Genomic DNA, 23596 nt, shown 5'->3' on the forward strand with positions numbered 1-23596 from the left:
TGAGGAAGGTTTATTACGTTAACACCATATTATTATATTTTTTTAATCTCAAAAGTCAACGAAATATTAGAAAAGAATCAATTAAAAAAATTTATTCTTTTGCAGAACAAAAAAAAAACCTATGAAACTCCTCCACACCATATTACTATATTATAAATATAAAAAACCTCTCACAAATGTGCATTCTGGAATTCTTTATCTTGAGAGATTCATCTCTAAAGAAAAAAGGTTGAGAAAGGTGCAGCAACAATGTCTCCATTCTGTAGAAACTTTTCCATGGCATGGGTGCTTATGGCATTTGTGTGGTTTGCAAACAATGCTATGCCCACAAATGGATCCACTGTTGGGGTAAAAAACATGTTGGGTGGTAAATTGATGCTGAACGTTTTGTGTCCCCATATTGATAAGCAACACATTCTCCCGAATGGTGGTTCATTTGAGTGGAAGTACAATGGTGGTGCTCCACCAATAGGACAATCACCATTCATGTGTTTCTTTCGGTGGAATAATGTTCATCACTCCCTTGATCTGTGTTCACCAAGCAAGTATACTGGGTGTGAAAATGCCATTTGGGAAATCAAAGAAAAGCAATTTTGTAGGTACAGAGGTGGACCTATTAATTATTTTTGCTATAACTGGGATGATTAGTTATATACATTATTATCATGTTTCATCTCAATAAAAAATGACTTTAGAGTGATTCTTGTTTGCTCAACATTCTTACATATTTCTCATTTCTTTCAAAGTTTTTCGTAATTATTATTCGTTTTGAAAATTAGTATTCCGTCACAGTTTTATTTTTAAAAAAGTTATTTTTAAAAAAGGTTATGTGGATTAAAAGAGAGATAAATATGTAAACAGTCACGAACCTCAATGTCGGAATTATGTAAGACTATATTGATCAAGAATATATGTTTAAACTCATTCATTTAAAGATTATATCTCCATTTATGATTATGCAAATGCTAACCAGGATTTCAGCATAAAAATGCAATTAGTTATTTTTTCCATTGAAGATTAAAAAAAAGTTATAATTAAAAAGTATCATTAAATCACTTATATGTTGTTTCTTAATATATTCTTATTGTTAATACCAATATTTTTTTATATTTTGAATCCTTTAATTAAGGTTATTACTATTTTTTCCATATCTTCATTAAAATTTATCAATTTTTGTAACACTTCAGAATTAAAATTTATCAATTTTTGTAACACTTCAGAAAATACATCTAACTATTACAATACAAATTTTACCAATTTCTATACATACTTCAAGTTTTTTTTTTCTTCAAAATATTTCTATTACAAGTTTATGACTTATAAAAACACAATTAACAATATAAGGTTCAAAACTATATCTTAAAGCCCTCGCACTCTCCGACACCTGTATGATCATCGGTTGGTATATGAGGTACAATCATCGCAGCTCACAACACAAACAAGGATAAGCTAATGAAAAGAAATTTCATAATATATTTAATTCATGCAAAAAGAACCAATCAAAGTAATCATTTATAAACATTTATTTAAATGTTGTCGTATAAAATTTCAATATCAATTTCATCATTCATATAAACCATACATGCATCTATTTTCAATCACAATCATTGGATTTCATTTCAATCCCACTTCTTCTTCTAGAAAACTCATTAAGTATGCCCCTACCAGAGATTAACATTTGATCCAAAGATTACTAGTGAATCCAAGAGAAAAGATCACGGTAAGTTCAAACATCCAATACCGAGTGTCTACAGTGGGACCCGATGTGTATGAATTCTCTCTCAACTTCTCACCACTTGATATTTTATTCTATATGACTTAGATCATCAATGAAGCTAGAGGATCTCCGTTAAACATATGTTTTTCATACTTAATGCCATCAAACAATAACTCACACATTATCCCAAATGTATGACACCAATTTCATACAATTTTCATCATTCATATATAATACATATCATTCAATCACATAACATTTAAAAATTCATACCATTCAAGAACTTTTCCAACATCAAAAACAATATTTAACTTTTAGACTATCAAAATATAATATTTATACATGTTCACACAATATAAAATCAAACAATTTTATCAACTAACATCCCTGCAAAAGAAATTGAAACTTGGGATCATGTCCCCTCCACATTCAGATCTTCTAGCCTAGGGTACTATTGAAAGTTAAAGTTAGTTTCCCTTACCTGAAATTCCACTGATAGAAATTCTACCTCAAACTAGAGAATTACTCCAAAATTTAGGAACCTATAGTAAGTTATCCAAATATTACAAAATTTTAGTATATGGTAAAACAAGTTGAGATGAACACATTTCTCAATTGTCCACATCAAGATTGATGACTAAATCATAGAGAAAAATAGAGAATAAGAGATCTTTAGGGTAAAAATGAACTTACTCTATTTGAAAATCTGATCGGGTAGAAATGTACCATAACTCCACAGCTACAACATGGCATGATCAGATATTGAAATAGAAGAGTTAAGAGAAAGAAATTGAAAAGAGAAAGGAGGGGGAGAGAGAAGGGAGAGAAAAATGATGAAAGAGTGAATGGGGTTATGGTTCCTTGTTCTTTATTTTTTTACGGGGTTACAATTTTTTATTTTTTATTTAAATAATATTTCAATTATAAAAAAATATAAAAGAGTTATTTAAATATTAAATCATTGTTAACCTTTATTGTCTTTGTGGGGGTGTCTAAGGAGACAACAAGTCATCATTTTGTTGGCTGCAGAGTATCCTGGCTTGTGTGGAATCTTTGTTTCGCTTGGTTATGAGTGAGTTCAGTAGACCATCTTGATCCTGGTTTGCATTTTATACATTTTAAGTTATTCGATGCGCTTACGTCGGTTAATCTTATCTTGGAAAGTATTTGGATTGCGATGGTAAGTGAGATTTGGAGGCATAAAAACTATTGTATCTTTAAAGGTGGAGTGGTTGACCATTTTGAAATTTTCTCATCGACTTGATTAAAGGTTTGGACTTGGGTATCTTCTAAAGTTCCTTCGGCATGCTTCTCCTTCTCTGATTGGTGCCTTGAACCCCTGATATGTATGTTTTCGGTTAAAAGCTTGTGACTGGTTTAGGCCGGTTGGGCGGTCTTCCTTGTGTTGTTGAGGGGTGCTTGTGTTCGAGGGGGCTTTAAGTAGTTGGTGTTCAAGTTTTACTATTTTGACGGCTTGATTGGGGTTGTTTGTTTGGTAGGTAGTTGTTGACACTCTTTTGAAGTGTGCTTAGGTAGATTGAGTGGTATGCCCTTCACTATGTTACGTATAAGGGTTGGTCCATCCTTGAAGCAGATCATATTTATTTATTTTTTCTTGCTGATAAAAAAAATTTGGGTAACTAATGGTTAGATACCAATTTAGAAACTACTTTGTAATTTTTTATTATTAATAAAAACTAATTTAGATACTAATAATTTTTTAGTTTATAAAATAATCTCTAATATAGTTAGTATAGTAACTAATTATTTTAGTATCTACAATTAGTTTTTATTTAATGATTTTTCTGTAATGATATCGGTTATAATTTAAATAAATATTATGACTATTATAATTTTAGGACACCAATGAATTGTTTTTTTTATGAATTTGTTTTCCTTTATTTGTCTCGTCTATTTTCAATATTCTTCTGCACTTATCTTTGTTCTTTATTATTTTTGTTCCACCAGCATGAGTCAGTCGAGAAGTACAAAATTTTAATGAAGCTTTACTTATAAAATAAAAATGATGATTTGTAATAAAAGTAAAGGATTCTGGAGGAAAATATTGCTTGAGAAAGATAAATCCGATACAATAATTCAAACATGAGTTAGTATGGTGGAATGACATAAAGTGTGTAAATTTGGATTTGAGAAAACTTTGTTTGATATGAAATCAATTATTCCATAGTGAATGTTAAGTGGACTAAAGTAAACTTTGGACTTTGGTTGTTATGTTATCAATTATAAATTTTTGTCTAGTGGTAAACACTAGTTTAATTTTCAGTGCAAAGTAACTAAATAAAAATTAGTCTTTAGTCAAGTTTAGAACTCTTAATTATCTGAATTTATTTTTATCAAACACCTCCTTAATAAATATGAAAGGAATTTTTTAATGCCAGTCAAAGATGAGAGAAGAAAAAGTTGAAAATAATTTTGGTAGTCAAAAGATGAGAAAGGAAGAAAAAAATATTTTTTTAAAAAATTAAATAGTACACTCTTGTGTCTCGAAATTCAATTTTGTTTACAGAAAATATTTCTTAATTATTTTTTTAAATATTTTGGATGTTATTATTATTAATAATCATATATGAAAGATATATTTTTCATCACATAATTTTGTTTTATTTTTATAACAATTAAAGTGTGTTTGGTAATGTTAATAATTTATTATTATCTTATTTGAATAACTTATAAATAAATGGATCCATCAAAAAGTATTGGATAAATATTTATAGAATCAATTGATAAAATAGATTGAGAAAGTAGAAATTTAAATTGAATCAATTTTATATATATAAAAAAATTATTTTAATTATTTTTATACTACAATTACATGAATGATATAAAAAAGTTTATTCCAATATTTTTATATATAAGCACTTGAATAATTTAAAGTTTAATAAAAAAAATTAGTTACCTATCATAATACAGATAAGAAGATCATTTAACCTTTATTATATTATACAGATTAAGTGTTATATATATATATATATATATATATATATTATTTTATTTTTTAAAGTTTTTTTACGTTTCATTGTGGTGAAAGGTGAAAGATGAGTCCTTACTTAACACACACAAAAAATTACTCTTTTTATTAAATAGTTAACGAAGGAGAGCTACAAATATAATGAATGACATTAATTTTTTTCTTTACTTTCAAAGGTTGAATTTGTTGTTTTCAAAAATTTCAAACTGGCATTTTTATTTTTTCTGAAAATGAGGAAGGTCTATTACATTAACACCACATTACTATATTATAAGTATAAAAACCTCTCACAAATATGCATTCTTGAATTCTTTATCTTGAGAGATTAATCTCTAAAGAAAAAAGGTTGAGAAAGGTGCAGCAACAATGTCTCCATTCAGCAGAAACTTTTCCATGGCATGGGTGCTTATGGCATTTGTGTGGTTTGCAAGCAATGCTATGCCCACAGAAGGATCCATTGTTGGGGTAAAAAACATGTTGGGTGGTAAATTGATGCTGAGTGTTTTATGTTTCCATATTGATAATAAGGAACACATTCTCCCGAATGGTGGTTCATTTGAGTGGACTTACAATGGTGGTGCTCCACCAATAGGACATTCACCATTCATGTGTTTCTTTCGGTGGAATAATGTTCATCACTCCCTTGATCTGTGTAGAACAACTAGGCAGGCTGGTTGTGAAAGTGCCATTTGGGAGATCAAAGAAAAGCAATATTGTAGGTACATAGGAAAAGCTGAACCTGCTAATTATGTTTGCTATGACTGGATTGATGATTAGTTATATACATTATTCTCATGTTTCATCTCAATAAAAAGTTATTTTTTGAGTGATTGTTGTTTCCTTAACATTCTTATCTATTTCTTCTTAATTCCTCATTGTTTTTAAAGTTCTTTAGAGTATTTGAAGTATTATTTGTTTTGAAAGTTAATATTCCATCACAGTTTTATACTTAAAAAAGGTTCTGATGAATTGAAAGAGAGATAAATATATAAACTAGTATTTCAGCATAAAAATGCAAGTAGTTTTTTTCATTGAAGAATTCAAAATAAAGTTATAATTAAAAAGTGTCATTTCTTATTGTGAATACCAATATTTTTTTTTTTGAATCCTTTAGCTAAGGTTATTACTATGTGTTTCTATATCTTCATTCAAATTTTATTTTTTTATTTAAATAATATTTTAATTATAACAAAATGTAAAAAAAGTTATTTAAATTTTAAATCGTTGTCAATAACTAAAAAGATCAACTGATGATATGTTTTAGTCGATCTTAATTAATATTATATTTTTTATTAAAATTCATCATGATTTTTCTAATAAATATTAAAAAAGATTTTCATGTATCGATATTGTGTTTCAATTAATGTTTATATATATCACAGTTAGTTAGGTTCACATTGCTTGGGATTTTTTTTGTCGATTTCTTTTGTCAATTTTAAAATTTTCCGTGACTGACATTAACAAAAAGATCCTAATTTATGTCCGTCAATTTTTTTTCCAAACATCATAAAAAAAATCCCAGTAGATTATTTACAAAACTAACATTAGTGTCGTTGATAAAAAAAAATAATCCTTATAATCATTAAAAAAATCATGCGAGACGTCAATAATTTTTTTCATCACATTCGTAAAAAAGTAGTCTCTTTAACACTGGTTGGGAAAACTTTAATTATATAAATTTTTAAATAACAATATCTACAGCAAAATAATCTTATTCATATAAATAAAACAATAACTACTATTAACATCAATAAAAAAAAATTATTAAGCTCAAACGAAAAGTAATCATAATGTTAGCTAGAAGATCATAACTAACTCTAAGTTACATTGTTCATAAATAAATCTAATTGATATTTGTAACACTTTTTTTTTAAACCAACATAACCCCCACACACCTTTCTTTTTCTTTCTTCCTTATCTCTCTAAATCTTTTCCTTCTCTCTTAATTTTCTCTCTCAATCTTCATCTATTTTAAAATCTGATCGAATCACGTTGTAGATGGCAAGTTAAAGAACATTTCTACTTGATCATATTTTCAAACAGAGTAAGTTTATTTTTGCTTTAAAGATCATTTGTTCTCTGTTTTTCTTTAGAATTTAGTCATCGGAGTTAGTTGAGAAGATTAATCATCTCAACTTATTCTACTATATAAATTTTGAAGCTTATCCAGACCGTAGGGAATAAAATTGTAGAAGTTGCTTGGAAAGCAAACGATTAAGGTAAGAGAAGCTAAATTTAATTTTTAATAACACTTAGACTAGAAGATCTAGATGTGAAGGGAACATGGTCCCAATATTCAATTTCTCTTGCAGGGATGTTGTGTGTTTATACATTGTGTTGTTTGTTTATATATTATATAAACTTATAAAAATATTAAATTTTGAAGGTTTAGTATTGTATTATTTTTTTTTATGTTAAATAAGATTTTAAATATTATGGATCACATTTTGAATGATATTGTATGATGAAAATGGTATGGAATTGAATTCATGCATTTGGAATAATGTATGGACTGATGCTTGTTTGTTTATTAAGTATTGATGTTTATGTGGTAACAGATATCTTTGAGCTTCACTAATGATCTAAGTCACATAGACTAAGATCTAAGATATCAGGTGGTGAGAAGTTGGTGAGGGAGTTCATGCACACCGTGACATATGTGATGCACGACTTGGGTTGTATTGAACTTACCTTGATTATTTCTGTTGGATTCGCGATGACTGTACTATATGTACACGAGCAGATAATCATATAGGTGTTGGAGGTCTCATAAAGCTTTAGAATGTTCTTTTGAACTTTATATTATAAATATTTATATTTCTATAAGTCCTAATCATGTATTAAGAATGTTTTGAAAAAAATCTAAGCTTGTATAAAAATATGTAGAACCTTTATTATAATAGTTAGATGTATTTTTAGAGTGTTACAATATTGATTTAAAAAAAACTTAATCCACATAATCTAAACTTAATCCACATGTAAATATCCAGTCATGTCTACGTGACTTTTGTCTCAATTTGGTCTCACTGACCCACTCTCACCTTGAAGCAAACAACCAAATCTCTCACTCTTCTATTGTTGGCGACAGTAAATCATAAGAAACAAATGAATATAAATGATGTTGATGACTTTTGCCAAAAAAATTAGTGACATTATGCATCTACAAAACAACCTCAAAACATTCTTAACTCTTTAATGAATTTTTTATTTTATTGTAAAAAAATATATATTTAGTGTTAATATTGAATTTATTTGTTTGTATTTCTTTTATGTTTAATTTCATGTTTTATTACTCAACTTTATCTAACTCACAAATTTCATTACTAATCTTTTAATATATTTACAATAAAAGTGTAAAAATTAAATGAATGAATTTTACAAATCCTTTAATTGAAATATTTCTTCATCACTCAAATCAATGGGACTACGAAAAACAAATCACTCTTTTTACACCTCCATGTCTTCTTTCTACACTTTCATAAAACAAGTGAAATTACACTTTTATCATTTTCTTCATCTTTTTCATTGGGTACCCACTTCCAACTTTCATCGCTATAGCAACTTCTATTTCCAAAAATCCCCAACCTTCTTCCGCCTTGTGCTGACGGCCAGTCGCAACTCCGCCGTGAGCTGCGAGTCCTCTTCTAGGTTAGGTTCGCGTTGCGCCGCTCTCTGCTTGTTTCCTCGCGAATCCTTATGTGTTTCCTTTGTACATCCCAAATGTTGCTTCTCTATATTGATTTGTTCTTGCCATGCAGGTGTTTGCTGCTACTAAAAAGAAACTAGCTGATTTCACATTTATTGGAAGAACAGTCTGCAAGATAAATTGCTGCTCTTGAACGTAGAGATCTTGCTTGAGCTTTAATTGTGTCTGGTAGGAAGTTTCATTGAGACATTTTACTTTATCTAATTGTCTATTGTTATGGTTCTATTGCTTCTTCATCACGGTCTTCCGCTTCCTGTGTTGCTGTAAATGTGTGTGGCGGTGGGGGAACGTTAAGAAATTGGTTTAAAGACTCTAGAAGAAATTAATAAAAGCAATTTCATGATGATTAGTTCTTGAGAAATTGGTTTTTAACCAAGCCCAATTATGCAATCCATCTCCTCTAGTGAGATAAGGTGTCTTTATGGAAAAACTTACTCTAATTACGTTTATATATATATATATATATATAATTTACTAAACGAGAGACAGGTTTGAGAATGTAATTATGTAAGTACTCACTTCAGTCTTAAACCTAAATATGTAGTTTACAGAAAGATCGTTGGATGGAAGACAACATTGTTAGGATGCAGTTGTAAAGAACATCTCTGTAGTTTCAAAACCTCCCGATTACTCATTGATTTATCTATACAAAGAACATCTTCAGTCCATGCAACAATTTCGAATGCTAGGCCCTTGAAAACTCTAGAATACCTCTCTAGCACTGCTTACCATAAATTTTGTTGTCCTGTTTCGGTTAAATTATTGTGATTTTTATTGGTTGAGTTTCCACATGGTGCACATCAAACCCAGGGAAAATGTGTATGTAGCCCCTATAACCAGTCAACATCTAAACACTCATTGGAATTATAAAAGCAAAATGATGTTTTTTAAAAGTAAAATTGAAACAGGAAAGGAATAAAGAACAATATAGCTTTATCAGAATTTTGATATGAAGAAAAAAAAAGAGAAAAACTTAACAAAAGGAGAACTGAATATTATTTCACTTAATTAGAAATAATACACAGGCTGAGCATATATAGGCTCTAAAGAGGTTACACAAACATAATAGAAAGCTTAACAGAAAACTGAAAAACTAACATCCAGTTGAATAACTGAATGTTTTACATGTACATCTCTAATACCCCTCATACTCAAGGTGATGGATTTTTATAGACTAAATTCTGCACATTAAGTTTGTGCCTAAGAAGTTCAAAACGATTAGAAGAAAGAGGCTTGGTGGTAAGAACACCCACCCACTGATCCGAGCTAGGAATAAGATAAACTTTAAGTTGTTTGGATAACACTGGATCACGAAGACAAAAATATCAGTCTCTATATGCTTCGTTCTAGTGTTAAAAACAGGGTTGTGTGCTATAGCAACAACACTTTGATTGTCACAAAGCATGATAGGAGTGGAGAAAGAAATAGATAATTATTTCAAAAGAGCTAAAATCCAAAGAATTTCCGCAAAGATTAAGCTAAGCTGCGATATTCAGCTTCAGTGCTTGATCTCGTAATTACACGCTGTTTGAGGGACCACAATTCTGTTGGCCACAAGTTTGTAAGCATTAGCGTTTGATAATATAAGTGTGATTTCCATTTTTAAAAATGTGTTGCACTTCATACTAGGCGGTGCCTAAGGTGGTGTTTGTGAAGATGTTGTTCATTTAGAGCGTGGACCATATTGCAAGAAAGTTTTAATATTATTTGAGAAAAAACCCAGTTGGCAGACGCCTTCACTTGAGTAAGTTACATGATACTCTCTCTCAGTTAACCTAATAGGCACAAATTTCGTTGAAGTTGCATATGAAGCACGTAGGTACTTATGCAGCTTAGGTTTTGAGTAAGATTCTCATTGAAGTGTTAAAATGGGATATGAATTGATGTTGTTGAGAAGTCATACAATTTATATGGATCCATGTTGATCCTCAGATGAATGGTGGTTATAAGTGAGAGAGTGATTCCAGATGGGACTATTGCCCTTTGGTTGTGGGGATGGGTACAGCCAGTGAGGTAGCCATGAGAAGATGGAGTATAATCAGAAAGAATCCTCTGCAGGTCACACTGTTATAGTTGTTGAAACCTTGATCACATAAATGATTCAATGAAGAAACTCGTGTCAGCCAAAGGAAGGACATGGAGGGGGCTCATTTGAGCTGGAGGAGTTTGGGAAGACTGGACTATAGTGAGCCTGGCTGTGTGAGATCAGAGGAAGATGAGGGTGCAGCTTCACTAAAGACATGTTGAATATTTTTGTGAGTCAACAACTTGGTACTGCATTTCATGTCCTCGAGTGAACTTGATCCTCTTGTGTGTGTAACGTTGGGTGCAGCTCTAATTCAAATTCACTCCCTTCCTCAATCCATTCAAGAAAATTCCTTTGAGACATTCTTGATCATAACACCTCAATGGATGGACCCACAAGCTATTCAAACTGTTCTTTGATTTTCTTAATAAAAGTAGTTTGTTCCCAACTAGATTTCATATTGGTTTCACACCATCAAGGGTGAAACCTCATAATCACCACCCACTTAAATTTTATCAACATTGAGTAGTAGTGAATGACCTCCACTGTGGAAACCAGCTGAAGGCTTTCCCTAACCCAGACTCCCTTGAGGTTGAAGTGCCTCTCTACTCTGTTGCCCATCTGAAAGCATCCTCCTCACCAAACTATGGTTTATTGAGGCTGGTCTTCCCTTTGGTCTAGTTATTCTTCATCTTCAACCTTATTTTTGGGTATTTCGTTTACTGATCTGTCTGGAGAAGAACTTCTCCCATTAATTCCATTCTCAGATATATGCATCAAGTTTTACAAGAGATCTTTGATCTTTCATTTTGGCTTCTTGCAGTTTGTGATGTGATTCTGAGTTCCTTTTCACACACTTCGGCCCTCTGTTCTTCTTTGTGCTCTTTGTCCATCCCTCAATTTCTCTCTACCATGTCTAATCTTGCCTCTATGCAAGTACATCACTCTATAATCTTGAGATAGATATTCTTAATGTGTCATTTTACAACTTGCAGAATGTTTCTGCAGTGATATTTTTGTGAAGCTAAAGCACTAGAAGTATGTTTAGTTAGATTTTATTACTAATGAATAAAGAAAACTTCATGATAGTAACCGTTAAGTGGCTGTGTCAAATATTTCATCCAAACTAAAATTATGAAATAGCTTTTACTTTTTAAAAATTGTTTAAAATAAGCCTTTTCTCCGTGCATGAGTGTCTTGTGATACGTAGTTCACAACTTCAAATCCTGAAAACCTCCTACATGTGAGAGTAAAATATATATATATATATATATATAAAATATTATATATATGATATATTACATATCATATATAATATATTAGATATTAGATATTATTATCTATTATATATTATATATTAGATATTACATATTATTATCTATCTATTATATATTATATATTACATATTATAGATTATAGATTATAGATTACATATTACATATTATAAATTATATATTACTTATTATAGATTATAGATTACATATTATATATAATATATTATAGATTACACTATTATATATTACATATTATATATCATATATCATATATCATATATCATATATCATATATCATATATCATATATATGTAAGCAATTTTATTTTTTTTAAATATCATGTTTTCAAATATTTAAAATATAGTAGTATGAGTGTTTATTAATTCGTTCTTTTCAATTTTTCAGGTTGCAATGAGTGTCACAGAAACATCCAAGAAAAGTGGCGTTCCCCAAATTTTTAAGTTGGACAAAGCATTGAAATTGGTAAGCAATTTGTTATCCCTCTTGCCATATGTAATTTGTGGTCGTCAAATCGTTTCATGGAGTATTAATATTCATTCACGCAGATGATTACCTTACACTAACAGCAACATTTTATTAAACGTGTGTGACTAGTTAGTAAAGTAGCTTGCTTAAAGATTGGAACTTCTTATATCAAAATATAGTTAATTTACTACTTGTACATGTACTTAAACGTCAACCATTCTGATTGACAGGCCGAGTTATGGGTAAATAATATGAGCAAAGATGCAGATGATCATAGAACAGATGCGGATTTAGAGCGTAGACCTTCCGGGTCAGTAGCAAATCTATCGCTTGTGTTATGATGCACTTGTTTGTTTGTTTGTCATGATAGATATTGCTGATGTTATACTATCATAACTTTATAGGCTTGGTCTAGGTGCAAGAGTTCAACGCCAATCAAAATTTGTACCTTCCGATGACCCTGTGGAAAAGAATTTGTATGCCAAATTGAGTGGTGAAAAAAGAAAAGCAGCAAATATTGCTAAGGAATCTGCCACAACTGCGAGAGATAATTTAGATGACGATGAAGAGAGCGAGGAGTTAGATAGCAGAACTAATGCGTTTGCTAAGAGGAAGCCAAAACTGCCTTTGCCCTCGTCTATATTGCCAAATAAGAAGCAGAAGTGACATTTACTGATCACTTCTTTTTTGCTCCAAGGCTGTAAAGTATCACATTTTGCATTTGCCTTTTGGAATTTTGGTTTAATATATATTTTTCTTGATTGACATTTTAACATTTGAGCACATATACTTTTACGTGTAATTGATACTAATTTTAATGAAGAATTGGTGTATTTTGTCTGGGGACACAGATTAGTGTATGCCCAGTTTATTTTGTCCACAATGTTTTTACTTGGTGCAGATCTCTCTAAGTATGATGACCACTATAGTAAATGGGAAAATATTAGCATATATACAAAGCTATAGTGACTTAGCTAATTATTGACACATTTGTTAATGAACGTTTTCTCTACAAACAGTCTTTTTAAAGGATGATACATAAATTTATGTTTAGCTAGTTTCTCTCTATATATTCATATATGATATTGACATTGTATTTTTTCTGTACTTCTACTTCAACAAAATCCTTATCTTTATCATCGTTTCTAATATTCTCATTAGAAGCTTATACAATATCTCTACTCCATATATGCACTATCTTGGTCTTGATTATTTGTTTGGCAATTGCTTCCTGCACCAGATTCCACGGAAAAGACGAAAATGTCCTTAAAATAAAATTCCAAAATATGTGTTTTGGATTTTTTTTTTGGAACGAAATTTTATATTACGGATTTTTTTATCTGGAATGGGTTTTTCATTTTTGTTTTCGGATTTTCATTTCCAAAACACAATAATCTTTTTTCAGGATTTTTTTTTTGGAATGTATTATTTTCAATTTTGGATTTTTTTGTCCGAAATAGAATTTTAATTTTTGATTCCGGATTTTTATTTCCAAAACTCAATAACCACTTCCGGATTTATTTTTCTGGAATATATTATTTTCAATTCCGAATTTTTATTTTCAGAATAAAGTTTCTAAAATTAAAAAAAATATGTTGGGTGCAGATTAAAAATGATTGGGTGTAGGAAGCATTTGTCTTTGTTTTTTCACAGGCTATATGAAGTGTCTCTCTTCATTGACAACTTTCTAAATAGTTATTTTTTCTCATTGGTCACATTCATACTATCACCCTTAACATAACATTATTGCATTTTTTCTTTCTTAACAATATGTTTCTCAATTATTAGTGTGAACATCAACTAAAATGAAGCAACACATATTTACTACAAAAGCCTTTTTTTACATTTTCAACAAAAACGAATATAACTTTTGTGGTGTCATTGTATGACATCTCATCAACATCTTATTTCCACTTCATGCTTCATTTCAAATGAGGAATATATGAGTTGAATTATTTTAAAGAAAAAAAAGTTACATTTAATTGTGAACTTGGTTTTGTATACTTCAAATGGTCTATAAAATTAACCACACACAACACAAATATGGTTGCATAAAGTGAAAGTGGATAACCAAGATACAACAAAACCTTAATTCAAAATCAATAAATTAGAAAAAAACTATATATGGAATCATTATTTAAAACCTTCAATTGCAAATTCTTAGTAACCCACCTTTTGAAAATCACAATTAATAACTAAAATGAAAGTCATGCTTAAAGCAAAATAAGTAAAAAAAAGTTGGTAAAAATTGTCTTATGTTACAACCTCACCAACATGTGAGACCACCTTCCACAAAATTAACACAAATATATAATGAGAAACACTGAGTTTTTGGAGATTTTTTGGTTATTGTTCTTTATTTTCACAAACTCCCAAAATATCTTTAATTTTTTTGTACTTTTCATTGTTTTCTTTTGACCAAATGAAGAACCTTCTTTTATTTGATTATCTCTCCATCATGACAAAATTACTATTTGTCTAAACAAAAACCATTAAAATGACATGAGGCACAACTAGGAAAGATAATAACATCTTATTCAAAACATCATTGTTGATGGATATTTTACAAAAACATGTCTATGTCATGTGATCAATTTGTAATTTTTATAATTTTTTTATTTATTACATTAGCTTTTTTTATTGCCATTTATTACATTAGTTAGTCTCTTCAATTGACGAATTAATAAAATTAGTTTAATTTCTACACTTCCACAATTAATTGTATTAAAAAAAGTTTAATGATAAAATTTGTGGAATAGATATTGTTGAGGGATAAAATAAACAATTAAGCAATTCTTTTAAAATAAATGTTTGGTTAATAAAATAAAAATAAAAATATTTCTATTTCTATTTTTAATATTTATTTAATTAGTTTATTTTAAAAATAAATTTTATTTTTTATTTTAATAAATATCTTCTATCCTATCTACTTAAGTAACTGTTTTAGAAATTATTTAGTTTAGAAAAATTCTTATTCTATATTTAAATTAACCTGACCATTGTATATATATACAGACACTGTAAAAAATATTATAATTAGCTATCATCCAAAACAAATTTCCATGTATAATAATTTTTTTAACATTTATAAACTACCTTAAAAGTTTTATGTATTTTATCTATCAAATTATTTTTTAGTTACCGAAAAAGTTCTTTTATAACTTAAAAGATATGTCATAGTTACTATAATTTAAGTTTTAAAAAATAAAAGCCAATTTTTTTAGTGTGGCTTCAAAGTTAAAGTGAACATTGTTGATATTTAATAAAGTAATTTTTATCATAAATCACTTTTAAAATTTAAACAATTCTTATCCGTGCATAAACTTCTTATCATAAACACTATCTCTACTTTAAAGGGATTTACTGAAATTACTTAGGTTAATATTATATGTCCTAAAAATTTCAAATAATATAAAACTCACACTTAAACAATTTAAAGGATATACAAAAGTATAAGATTATGACATATTTTATGGTATAGAACAATGGTCTACTAAGCAAAACAGGCAAATACTTGGAAAATATTTTTTCATATATGTTATGTTAAATAATAGTTTGATACTAAAAAAAACACCAACAACCCATTTTAATAATGTAATAATATGTATTAGAATTTTAAGTTAAAAGTAAAATAAATATAATTAAAATATTATTATTGAGTTATCAAATTGGAGTTTTTTGGGTTGGTATCAGAATATTACTACCTTTTATATGTTTTCCAATGGAAATGGTGTCTAAATTCAACAATAATTTTTTTTAAAAAAACTGGTTTTAAATTAGAAATAAGTTTAAAATCTATTTTAAAAATTAATAAATTTATGTAATATAATTTATGATTTAAGTATTGCTCATTACTATCAAATTTAATTATTAACACGGTTGATATAGCAAAACAAACGTTACCTTTTAATATTTATATTTAAAAACTATCCTTTTTATCTTTTCTAAATAATTTTGTATTTTTAAACTAAAATACATAAATAATATATATAGACTATAAATATAATTTAATATAATTGATAAAATAAAAATGAAAAAAATTAGTATCACAGCATAAATGTGATATAACCACTTGGTTTAAAAAAGAAAAAAAACCCTCCCATTAATAAGAAACTAAAATCATGCATTGCATGTGTAACCCACTCATACTAATTTTGTTTTTTATCCACTTAAAGTTGACACGCATCAATCGTGTCAAATTCGCAAACACGCTGGTTCCGCACACGCACACACGACACGAGCGAAAACCCAACCTCGTGAGACGCTTCTCGATCCTCGCATGCTTCACTCGCTCGCACGCTCGCTCATCCCTAGCCGGCCGGACCTCTTCCCTTTCCCGCTGCCGGACACTTGCAGCCACCGCAGTTCCCTCGCCTCTGAACTCTTTCCAGGCGGAATCCTCCCCTTTTCCGTCGATCTCGCCGGACCTCCGTGCCGGTCGCCGGGAATTGCGGTGCCAGACGGAGTTCTGAAGATTTCGGTGTGGAGAAGACGGATCTACTGGACAATTTGTTTTGATTTCAATTTGGAAGGTAACTGTATGATAAAGTGTTGGATTAACTCGCATATGTGGATTTCTTCTCCTCTGTTATAGCTCGGGATGAGAAAATATGTGCTGTTAAGATATTAAAAATGTGCGAGTTCTATCTAGAAGAAAGAGCTAGTTCTTCACACCATGATGAATCAAGCTTCGAATCTTTGTCGTGAGTGGTTTTACATTTAGTGTCTGATAGTGCATGGTATAGCTGTGAGAACAAAAAAAAGTAGCTTAAAATGCTTTAGGGGAAGAGAAAATTTTAGTGACTCTAGTTTTAAATTATTAGGAAAATGACATGACTATTTATTGTTTTGTGCAGTTTGTGGAATTCCTGATGACATGGGTTTTTTGATTTGAAATGGAACCTGTTCATAAATTTTTATGGCGCTGGCAATCAACAGAATCAGTATGATAGTTTTTAATTAAGTTGAACAGTAGAGGATTCAGACTTGGGATTATGGCAACTGATATGCAGAGGCTTGTGGGAACGAGTGAGGATGATGAAGAAATGGGAATGGATGTGAAAGATGAGGATGAAGAAGATGATGATTACGAGGAAAATGGAGGCGAGCAGGGAAATGCTTCAGGGATGGTGGGGATTGATGGTGGGAATGAGATGGGAACTGCCACTGGTGACAACAGGTTTCCGCAGCACCAGCAGTTTCATGAACAAGTAGGCACCCCCGGTGGAGGTACTCGAAGATCTAGGCCGGTAGAAGAGAAAGAGAGAACAAAGCTAAGAGAGAGGCGCCGGAGGGCCATCACTGCAAGGATCTTGGCTGGGCTTCGCAGGCATGGAAACTACAATCTAAGAGTTAGGGCTGACATAAATGATGTCATTGCTGCTCTAGCTAGGGAGGCTGGATGGGTGGTTCTTCCAGATGGTACTACTTTTCCCTCAAGATCTCAGGTAATCTTGCAAGACATAAGTTAAACTTTTCTGTTTCTGAAACTAAATCTTTAGTTGAATTTTGTGACTTTTGGTCTGCATCTGTAGGCATCATATGTGGTCTCTCCATGAGTGGGAGGACTATGGCTTGATCATTATGTTTTTTTGTTAACCCCGTTGTTTCACTTTGAGAATCTTAGCAACAACATTTGTTTTGGAGGGCTCTATTGCTGAAAAAAGATATTTTGTTTGTCTGCAGTGTGTACATAGATACATGGTACTTGTGTAGTTTAATTCTTGGCTTAGTCAAGTTAAAATATTGTATATTTTTAAATGTCTTATTATTGTTGTGCATCTGCAAATTTCAGTTCTGACAAATCTCAGAAAAACTCCCACATTGGAACCTTTTCTTCTCAACCTTACAGGGTCAAAAGCCAGCTGGTGGTAATTCTACCATTGTAACTTCATCATCTTCCCATGTGGCTTCACAACAAACTCCATCCCCTTCTCTTAGGGGAGTTGCTTCTGGCCATAGGAGCCCTTTAGAGTATAGTGCATCGAAAGGTGTTTTTATGCCAACACCATCTCCTTATAATCTATCCTCAACTTCCCGATCTCAAACATCTATTGTGGGGGATGGAGAAGCACAAAGAGACAACCGTCCTCTGATTGGTGGTTCAATGGATAATGCTGATGAGAAGCAGGTATTTAGTGAAGGCATTTGACCAACATATTAATTTATTTTAGAGTGAAGTTTCTTACTATTGCTGTGGTGATGGATAATAGGCAGATAGCATGAACTGGTGTCTATTTGATTATTCATTGCTATATTAGTACCCAGTCATCGTTCCTGTATGTATAGAAACACAACATGTTATAAAAGAATAAAGGTGAGTAGACAAACACTAGCGATGGGTAAAAGTCTGGAGCATAATTGTTTCCTGAGCTGGCTAGGAATGGTGGGAACTCAGTTTATACAGGAATCAGAATATGCAAGGGAAGGGTAGATAGTGCAAGGTAGGCATGAATTAAGAGGAAAGGGTTTAAGCTAGAGGTACAGTGCATACACAGAACTCTTGACTTGTCTATTATTTTCTACATTTTCTGTTCTTGCAAAGAGCTAACCTTATTGTTTTTGTCACTAAAAGTCAGTATCATGAAAACTTGAAAAGAACCTCGAGTCAAATAATTATCAAAAAGGGCATATTCATTCTTTTTATTTTCCATGTAGTTGTTTCAGTATGGTGCCTTTGGAAGATAAATATCTTGGCATTGTTTAATACCTTCTTCTCATTTGCAGATTGCTGACTTGCCCCCCAGATTACCCGAGCGTGATTTGGCTGGTTCCCCGTATGTTCCAGTATATGTGATGCTGCCGGTAAGCTATTAATTTACTCTTATTTTCACTAATTTATTGAAGTTCTGTTTCTATTATATGTTTGTAGTGAGTAGTTATTCATAATATATGGGTATTCTTAGTGTATGAAAAAAAACTGTATTTTTCTTAATTTTAAATATGAATCTAACATTATATTGGAATATTCTGTCTATATTTGACAGTTAGGGGTGATCAATATAAAATGTGAGCTTGTTGATCCTGATGGTCTGCTAAAGCAGCTGAGGGTGTTGAAATCAGTACATGTTGATGGTGTTATGGTAGATTGTTGGTGGGGAATAGTGGAGGCCCATGCTCCACAAGAGTATACTTGGAATGGTTACAAGAGACTCTTTCAAATGGTGCGAGAAGTTAAGCTTAAGCTGCAGGTAAGTTTCGTGAGTTTAATCATTAAGTGCTCTCTTGCTGATTCGATATGCCTTGGGTGGTGATATGTCCTTTTGACACTTGGCCAGGTTGTTATGTCATTTCATGAATGTGGAGGGAATTTTGGTGATGATGTTTGTATTCCATTGCCCCATTGGGTTGCTGAAATTGGTAGGAGCAATCCTGACATTTTTTTCACTGATAGAGAGGGAAGACACAACCCTGAATGTCTTTCTTGGGGAATAGACAAGGAACGAGTTTTAAGAGGTCGTACTGCTGTGGAGGTAATGATGACATTATGCAATGACAATAATACCGGTGTTAGACTGTTAATTTCTTAGTTTCAAATCATTTTCCTTCCAAACAAATCAATTTGAATTATAAATCAGATGCTTTTTTTGGGCTAGGATTGGAGGTCTAGTTTCCATTTTATGTATGTTAATAAAATTAAGTATGGTGCACTTTGTAGGTTTACTTTGATTTCATGAGAAGTTTCCGGGTAGAGTTTGATGAGTATTTTGAGGATGGCTTAATCTCCATGGTTGAAGTTGGACTGGGTCCATGTGGAGAGCTAAGATACCCATCTTGTCCTGTAAAGCATGGTTGGAGATATCCTGGTATTGGTGAATTCCAGGTAATCAAGTGTATTATAGTTATCTGTGTCTGTCAATTTTTAAGATTCTGTTTTCCCTCGCAAATGCTTCCTTGGCTCAAATGTTTATTTTCTTGGATCTCTTTTTAACCACTTTGCTCAACATCCTCCCATCCTTTATACAGTGTTACGATCAGTATATGTTGAAAAGTCTTAGGAAAGCAGCAGAAGCAAGAGGGCACGCTATTTGGGCTAGAGGACCAGATAATGCTGGTACCTATAATTCTCAGCCACATGAAACAGGTTTCTTTTGTGATGGGGGTGATTATGATGGCTTCTATGGCAGGTTTTTTCTTAGCTGGTACTCTCAGGTTTTAGTTGATCATGGAAACCGGGTACTTTCTCTGGCAAAATTAGCTTTTGAGGGATCTTGTGTTACTGCAAAGGTAAGTTAATAAAGAAATTTTGTTTGAAGAAAATTTTGTACTCTTAATCTTGAAAAAAGCTTCTTTGATTTTTTGTGTGTCCGAAACTAATGATTTTGTCTTAGTACACAAGGAATTGAATAATTGATCAGCCCTTATCTTATATACGTGGTGTTAATTTTCAATGATTTTAATTGTCACTTTTGTGAACTTGTTTTCAGTGAAAAATATTGCTTTCTTGAGAAAACTTTTCTCAGAACCAACACTATATTAAATTTATTTAGTATGTGGGATGGGTTCTTCAATATGCGATGTTTAGCACAGAGGAAGGGATCATCTTTGGTAGACTGATCAATGATATTGCTAAGTAATAAATTTTCATCCACAAAAAAGATCAACGACCTTGTCTGCACCTCCCATAACAAGTTATAAGGGAAAAGAATCATTTTTATAAAATTAATGCTACACGTGTTGTGGCCTAATCCATTTCAAGAAAATAATCTGGAAAAAGAAAACTTGGTAAAAAAAAATAGTCCCTAATACTCATGATGTGGATTTGTTCCTGAAAATTACTTTCCCTTAATGTAAAACAAATTGACTTAGAGTTCTTCAGGTTTACTTGTCCACTACTGATCAGGGGAGTGTTCTTTTTTTGACTGATATCCATTTGTAATATACTTTTATCCACTACCAAAAAGAATAGTATTTTCGGCACCAAGCCCCAAAAATTAAGTAGAAAATAAAACTGTTCCAAAATGCTATTTTAAAGTTTATTCTATTTGACTAGGTGTTATACATTTGTTGGTATATATTTTTAGTTATTTGAGCACGTATGTCTTTTGGTCATGTACAGTCTGATATATTTGAAGTTCTATACAGTTATCAGGTATTTACTGGTGGTACAAGACTGCAAGTCATGCTGCTGAATTAACTGCTGGGTACTATAACCCATGCAATCGTGATGGCTATGCTGCAATTTTGACAATGTTAAAGATAAACGGAGTTAGCTTAAACATTCCTTGTGTTGAGTTGCACACATTAAACCAACACGAGGGCTTTCCAGAGACATTTGCAGATCCTGAGGGATTAGTCTGGCAAGTAAGTGTCTAATCCTTGCCAAACTTTATATTGTTATCTGGTTCGTGTCCTGTATAAGCAATTTCATTGGAAAGAATTTGTTAGAATAATTTATGTTTGTTGGTCTAATATAGAACGAATGATTTTCACTAAATATTGTTTCAAAATTAAAACCGATGAATGTAAAGGGCACCCCTGATTGGCTGATGGTGTATTGCAGGTGTTGAATGCCGGATGGGATGTTGACCTACCAGTTACCAGTCAAAATGGGTTTCCTTGCCTAAACAGGGTTAGCTATAACAAGGTTTTGGATCATGCCAAGCCCATGAATGATCCAGATGGAAGGCACTTTTCATCCTTTACTTACCTGAGGCTTAGTCCAGTTCTTATGGAACGACAAAACTTCATAGAGTTCGAACGATTTGTCAAAAGGATGCATGGTAAGATGATAATGAAAAATTTCAAATGTATGTTTACCCTCTTCTTGATTTATGGAAATATATATATTGAGGAAAGAAAGTTGTCCCTTTATATGACCTTTTTGGATGAAAGCTCATGTGTGATTTGGAAACTTTCTACTTCCTAGTGTAGGTAAGGTAATCCGCAGAACCAGAAGACCAAATTTATTTCATAGTTATAGTTCAGCAACTACTAATTTTGTATTGAACTCTGGATGTCATTATTTGCTTCCATTGACAGTGTTCTTTGATCCACCTAGCATGAGCCTATAATCTGATTGTAATCGTTTAACAAGTAATTTTATACGAATGAAGGGTTGATATCAGTTATCAGAATACGGAAACTTTTAGTCTCTGCTAAAGTTGTTGCTATCTTTTGAGACATTTGATTATATTAGGGTTGATGACTGCATCGTTTCTCATTGCAGGGGAAGCTGTTCTTGATCTTCAGGTATAACCCATGAAAAATAGGATTTGTATTTATAATTCCCCCGACAAAATGGTTGGGGTATTCTGCTACAGAATAGGACAATTAGGATTGTTATTTGCTGCGGCACATATTCGTTAGTCATGTAATTTTATTAGAATGAGCTTTTGTTTTCCCCCCTTCTTTTGGGATCAAACAACTCACATAAGAGATGTATAATTTATTCACTCCACTCATTTGACCTTATTAGCCAATGTACAATTGTCTGTACAACTATTGAACTTGCAACTTTAGCATACTCATATAAATGATGATATGATGAATTGCTTAAGTCAGTTCCATGCAGCTTTTTTACTTTTAGAGTTTTACAGTTGGATAAGTAATTTGTGCAATTGACAGATTGTAACTGAACTATGTCATGTAAGGAGCTGTAAATAATTTGTTTGACATTTTTTGTTGGTTACTAGAATTAGTTTATATATTATAATTACATCAATTTCATATAATTTATATGATGTCTAGTATAATTTATTCATTAAATTTATCTGTTACAAGGGATATTACATCTCAAATTGTGATAAGGCTTGATTGTACTTTTGAAACATAATTGTATGAAACATCTAATAATTTTTATTAAAAAGCATCAGCATAGTAGGTACCTTGCTTAGTTTTAACTTTGACAATGTCATTTTTAAGCATACGAATATTGAAATAACTTTTAAGCATAAGAAAATTATATAAAAGAAAACATTTTAATCAAGAACTCACAACAATCTCCTTCATTTACCAATGTACACCAACATGTAGACCACACGCTGATTCATATTCAAAGATATTCAACCAACAAAATATCAAGTTTGGCTTTTCAAAATACTTGTATTAAGTATACCTTACTAATGACTAACATCTTATCTAATATACAATATTTAGATACATTAAGTTTTTACCATTCAGTCAACAATAAATACTTATTATTATGGGATTTAATTCAGTTTTAGGATTTGATTAGTCATGAGTAATTTTGTTACTGTTACTAGTGGGTAGTTATGATATTGTTTAGGTTAGTTTGTAAAGGCTATATAATAGCCATCTATTATTCAATAAAAGTGAGCACTTTCTCTCATTATATCCACCCTTAAAAAAGGGTTTCTCATCCTCTGATATCTTAGTCTACGTGTGACTTAGATCATCAGTAGTGAAGCAAAGAGATATCTTTTACAACATAGACATT

The 23596-nt window shown here is 31.2% G+C and overlaps 4 protein-coding genes across 10 annotated transcripts; all 4 read left to right on the plus strand.

The window, feature by feature from the left end:
• The first annotated feature begins 249 nt into the window (after positions 1 to 249).
• LOC137823599 (uncharacterized) lies at positions 250 to 648 on the plus strand. The gene has a single exon (XM_068628802.1). It carries the CDS (start codon positions 250 to 252, stop codon positions 646 to 648), a length of 399 nt encoding a protein of 132 aa, XP_068484903.1.
• A 4424-nt stretch (positions 649 to 5072) lies between these two features.
• Positions 5073 to 5483, plus strand: LOC137823601 (uncharacterized). The gene has a single exon (XM_068628806.1). The coding sequence runs from the start codon at positions 5073 to 5075 to the stop codon at positions 5481 to 5483; it is 411 nt and encodes a 136-aa protein (XP_068484907.1).
• Positions 5484 to 8232: 2749 nt separating this feature from the next.
• Positions 8233 to 13076, plus strand: LOC137826884 (uncharacterized). Of its 2 annotated transcripts, none has more exons than XM_068633042.2 (5): positions 8233 to 8354; positions 8465 to 8580; positions 12118 to 12195; positions 12429 to 12508; positions 12603 to 13076. In XM_068633042.2, the coding sequence occupies exons 3-5, from the start codon at positions 12124 to 12126 to the stop codon at positions 12862 to 12864; spliced, it is 414 nt and encodes a 137-aa protein (XP_068489143.1). In that variant the 5' UTR covers positions 8233 to 8354; positions 8465 to 8580; positions 12118 to 12123; the 3' UTR covers positions 12865 to 13076. The 2 variants fall into 2 exon arrangements, with proteins under 2 accessions (XP_068489143.1, XP_068489144.1); XM_068633043.2 differs by having other exon boundaries at positions 8250 to 8359.
• A 3254-nt stretch (positions 13077 to 16330) lies between these two features.
• On the plus strand, positions 16331 to 22696 carry BAM7 (beta-amylase 7). 6 transcript variants are annotated; one of them, XR_016514816.1, is made up of 12 exons: positions 16362 to 16730; positions 17055 to 17645; positions 18050 to 18328; positions 18925 to 19002; positions 19185 to 19388; positions 19476 to 19670; positions 19856 to 20020; positions 20164 to 20251; positions 20325 to 20424; positions 21283 to 21501; positions 21701 to 21920; positions 22367 to 22696. XR_016514816.1 is itself a non-coding variant. In XM_068629314.2 (11 exons), exons 2-11 carry the CDS (start codon positions 17193 to 17195, stop codon positions 22393 to 22395), a joined length of 2103 nt encoding a protein of 700 aa, XP_068485415.1. In that variant the 5' UTR covers positions 16331 to 16730; positions 17055 to 17192; the 3' UTR covers positions 22396 to 22696. The 6 variants fall into 6 exon arrangements, 4 of the variants coding, with proteins under 4 accessions (XP_068485415.1, XP_068485418.1, XP_068485416.1 ...); XM_068629314.2 differs by having other exon boundaries at positions 16331 to 16730; positions 20164 to 20424; XR_016514817.1 differs by lacking the exon at positions 18050 to 18328.
• The last annotated feature ends 900 nt before the right edge of the window (positions 22697 to 23596 follow it).

This window comes from Phaseolus vulgaris, chromosome 8 (assembly GCF_051622355.1).
Source record: "Phaseolus vulgaris cultivar YP4 chromosome 8, ASM5162235v1, whole genome shotgun sequence".
In the NCBI taxonomy this organism is placed as follows: domain Eukaryota; kingdom Viridiplantae; phylum Streptophyta; class Magnoliopsida; order Fabales; family Fabaceae; genus Phaseolus; species Phaseolus vulgaris.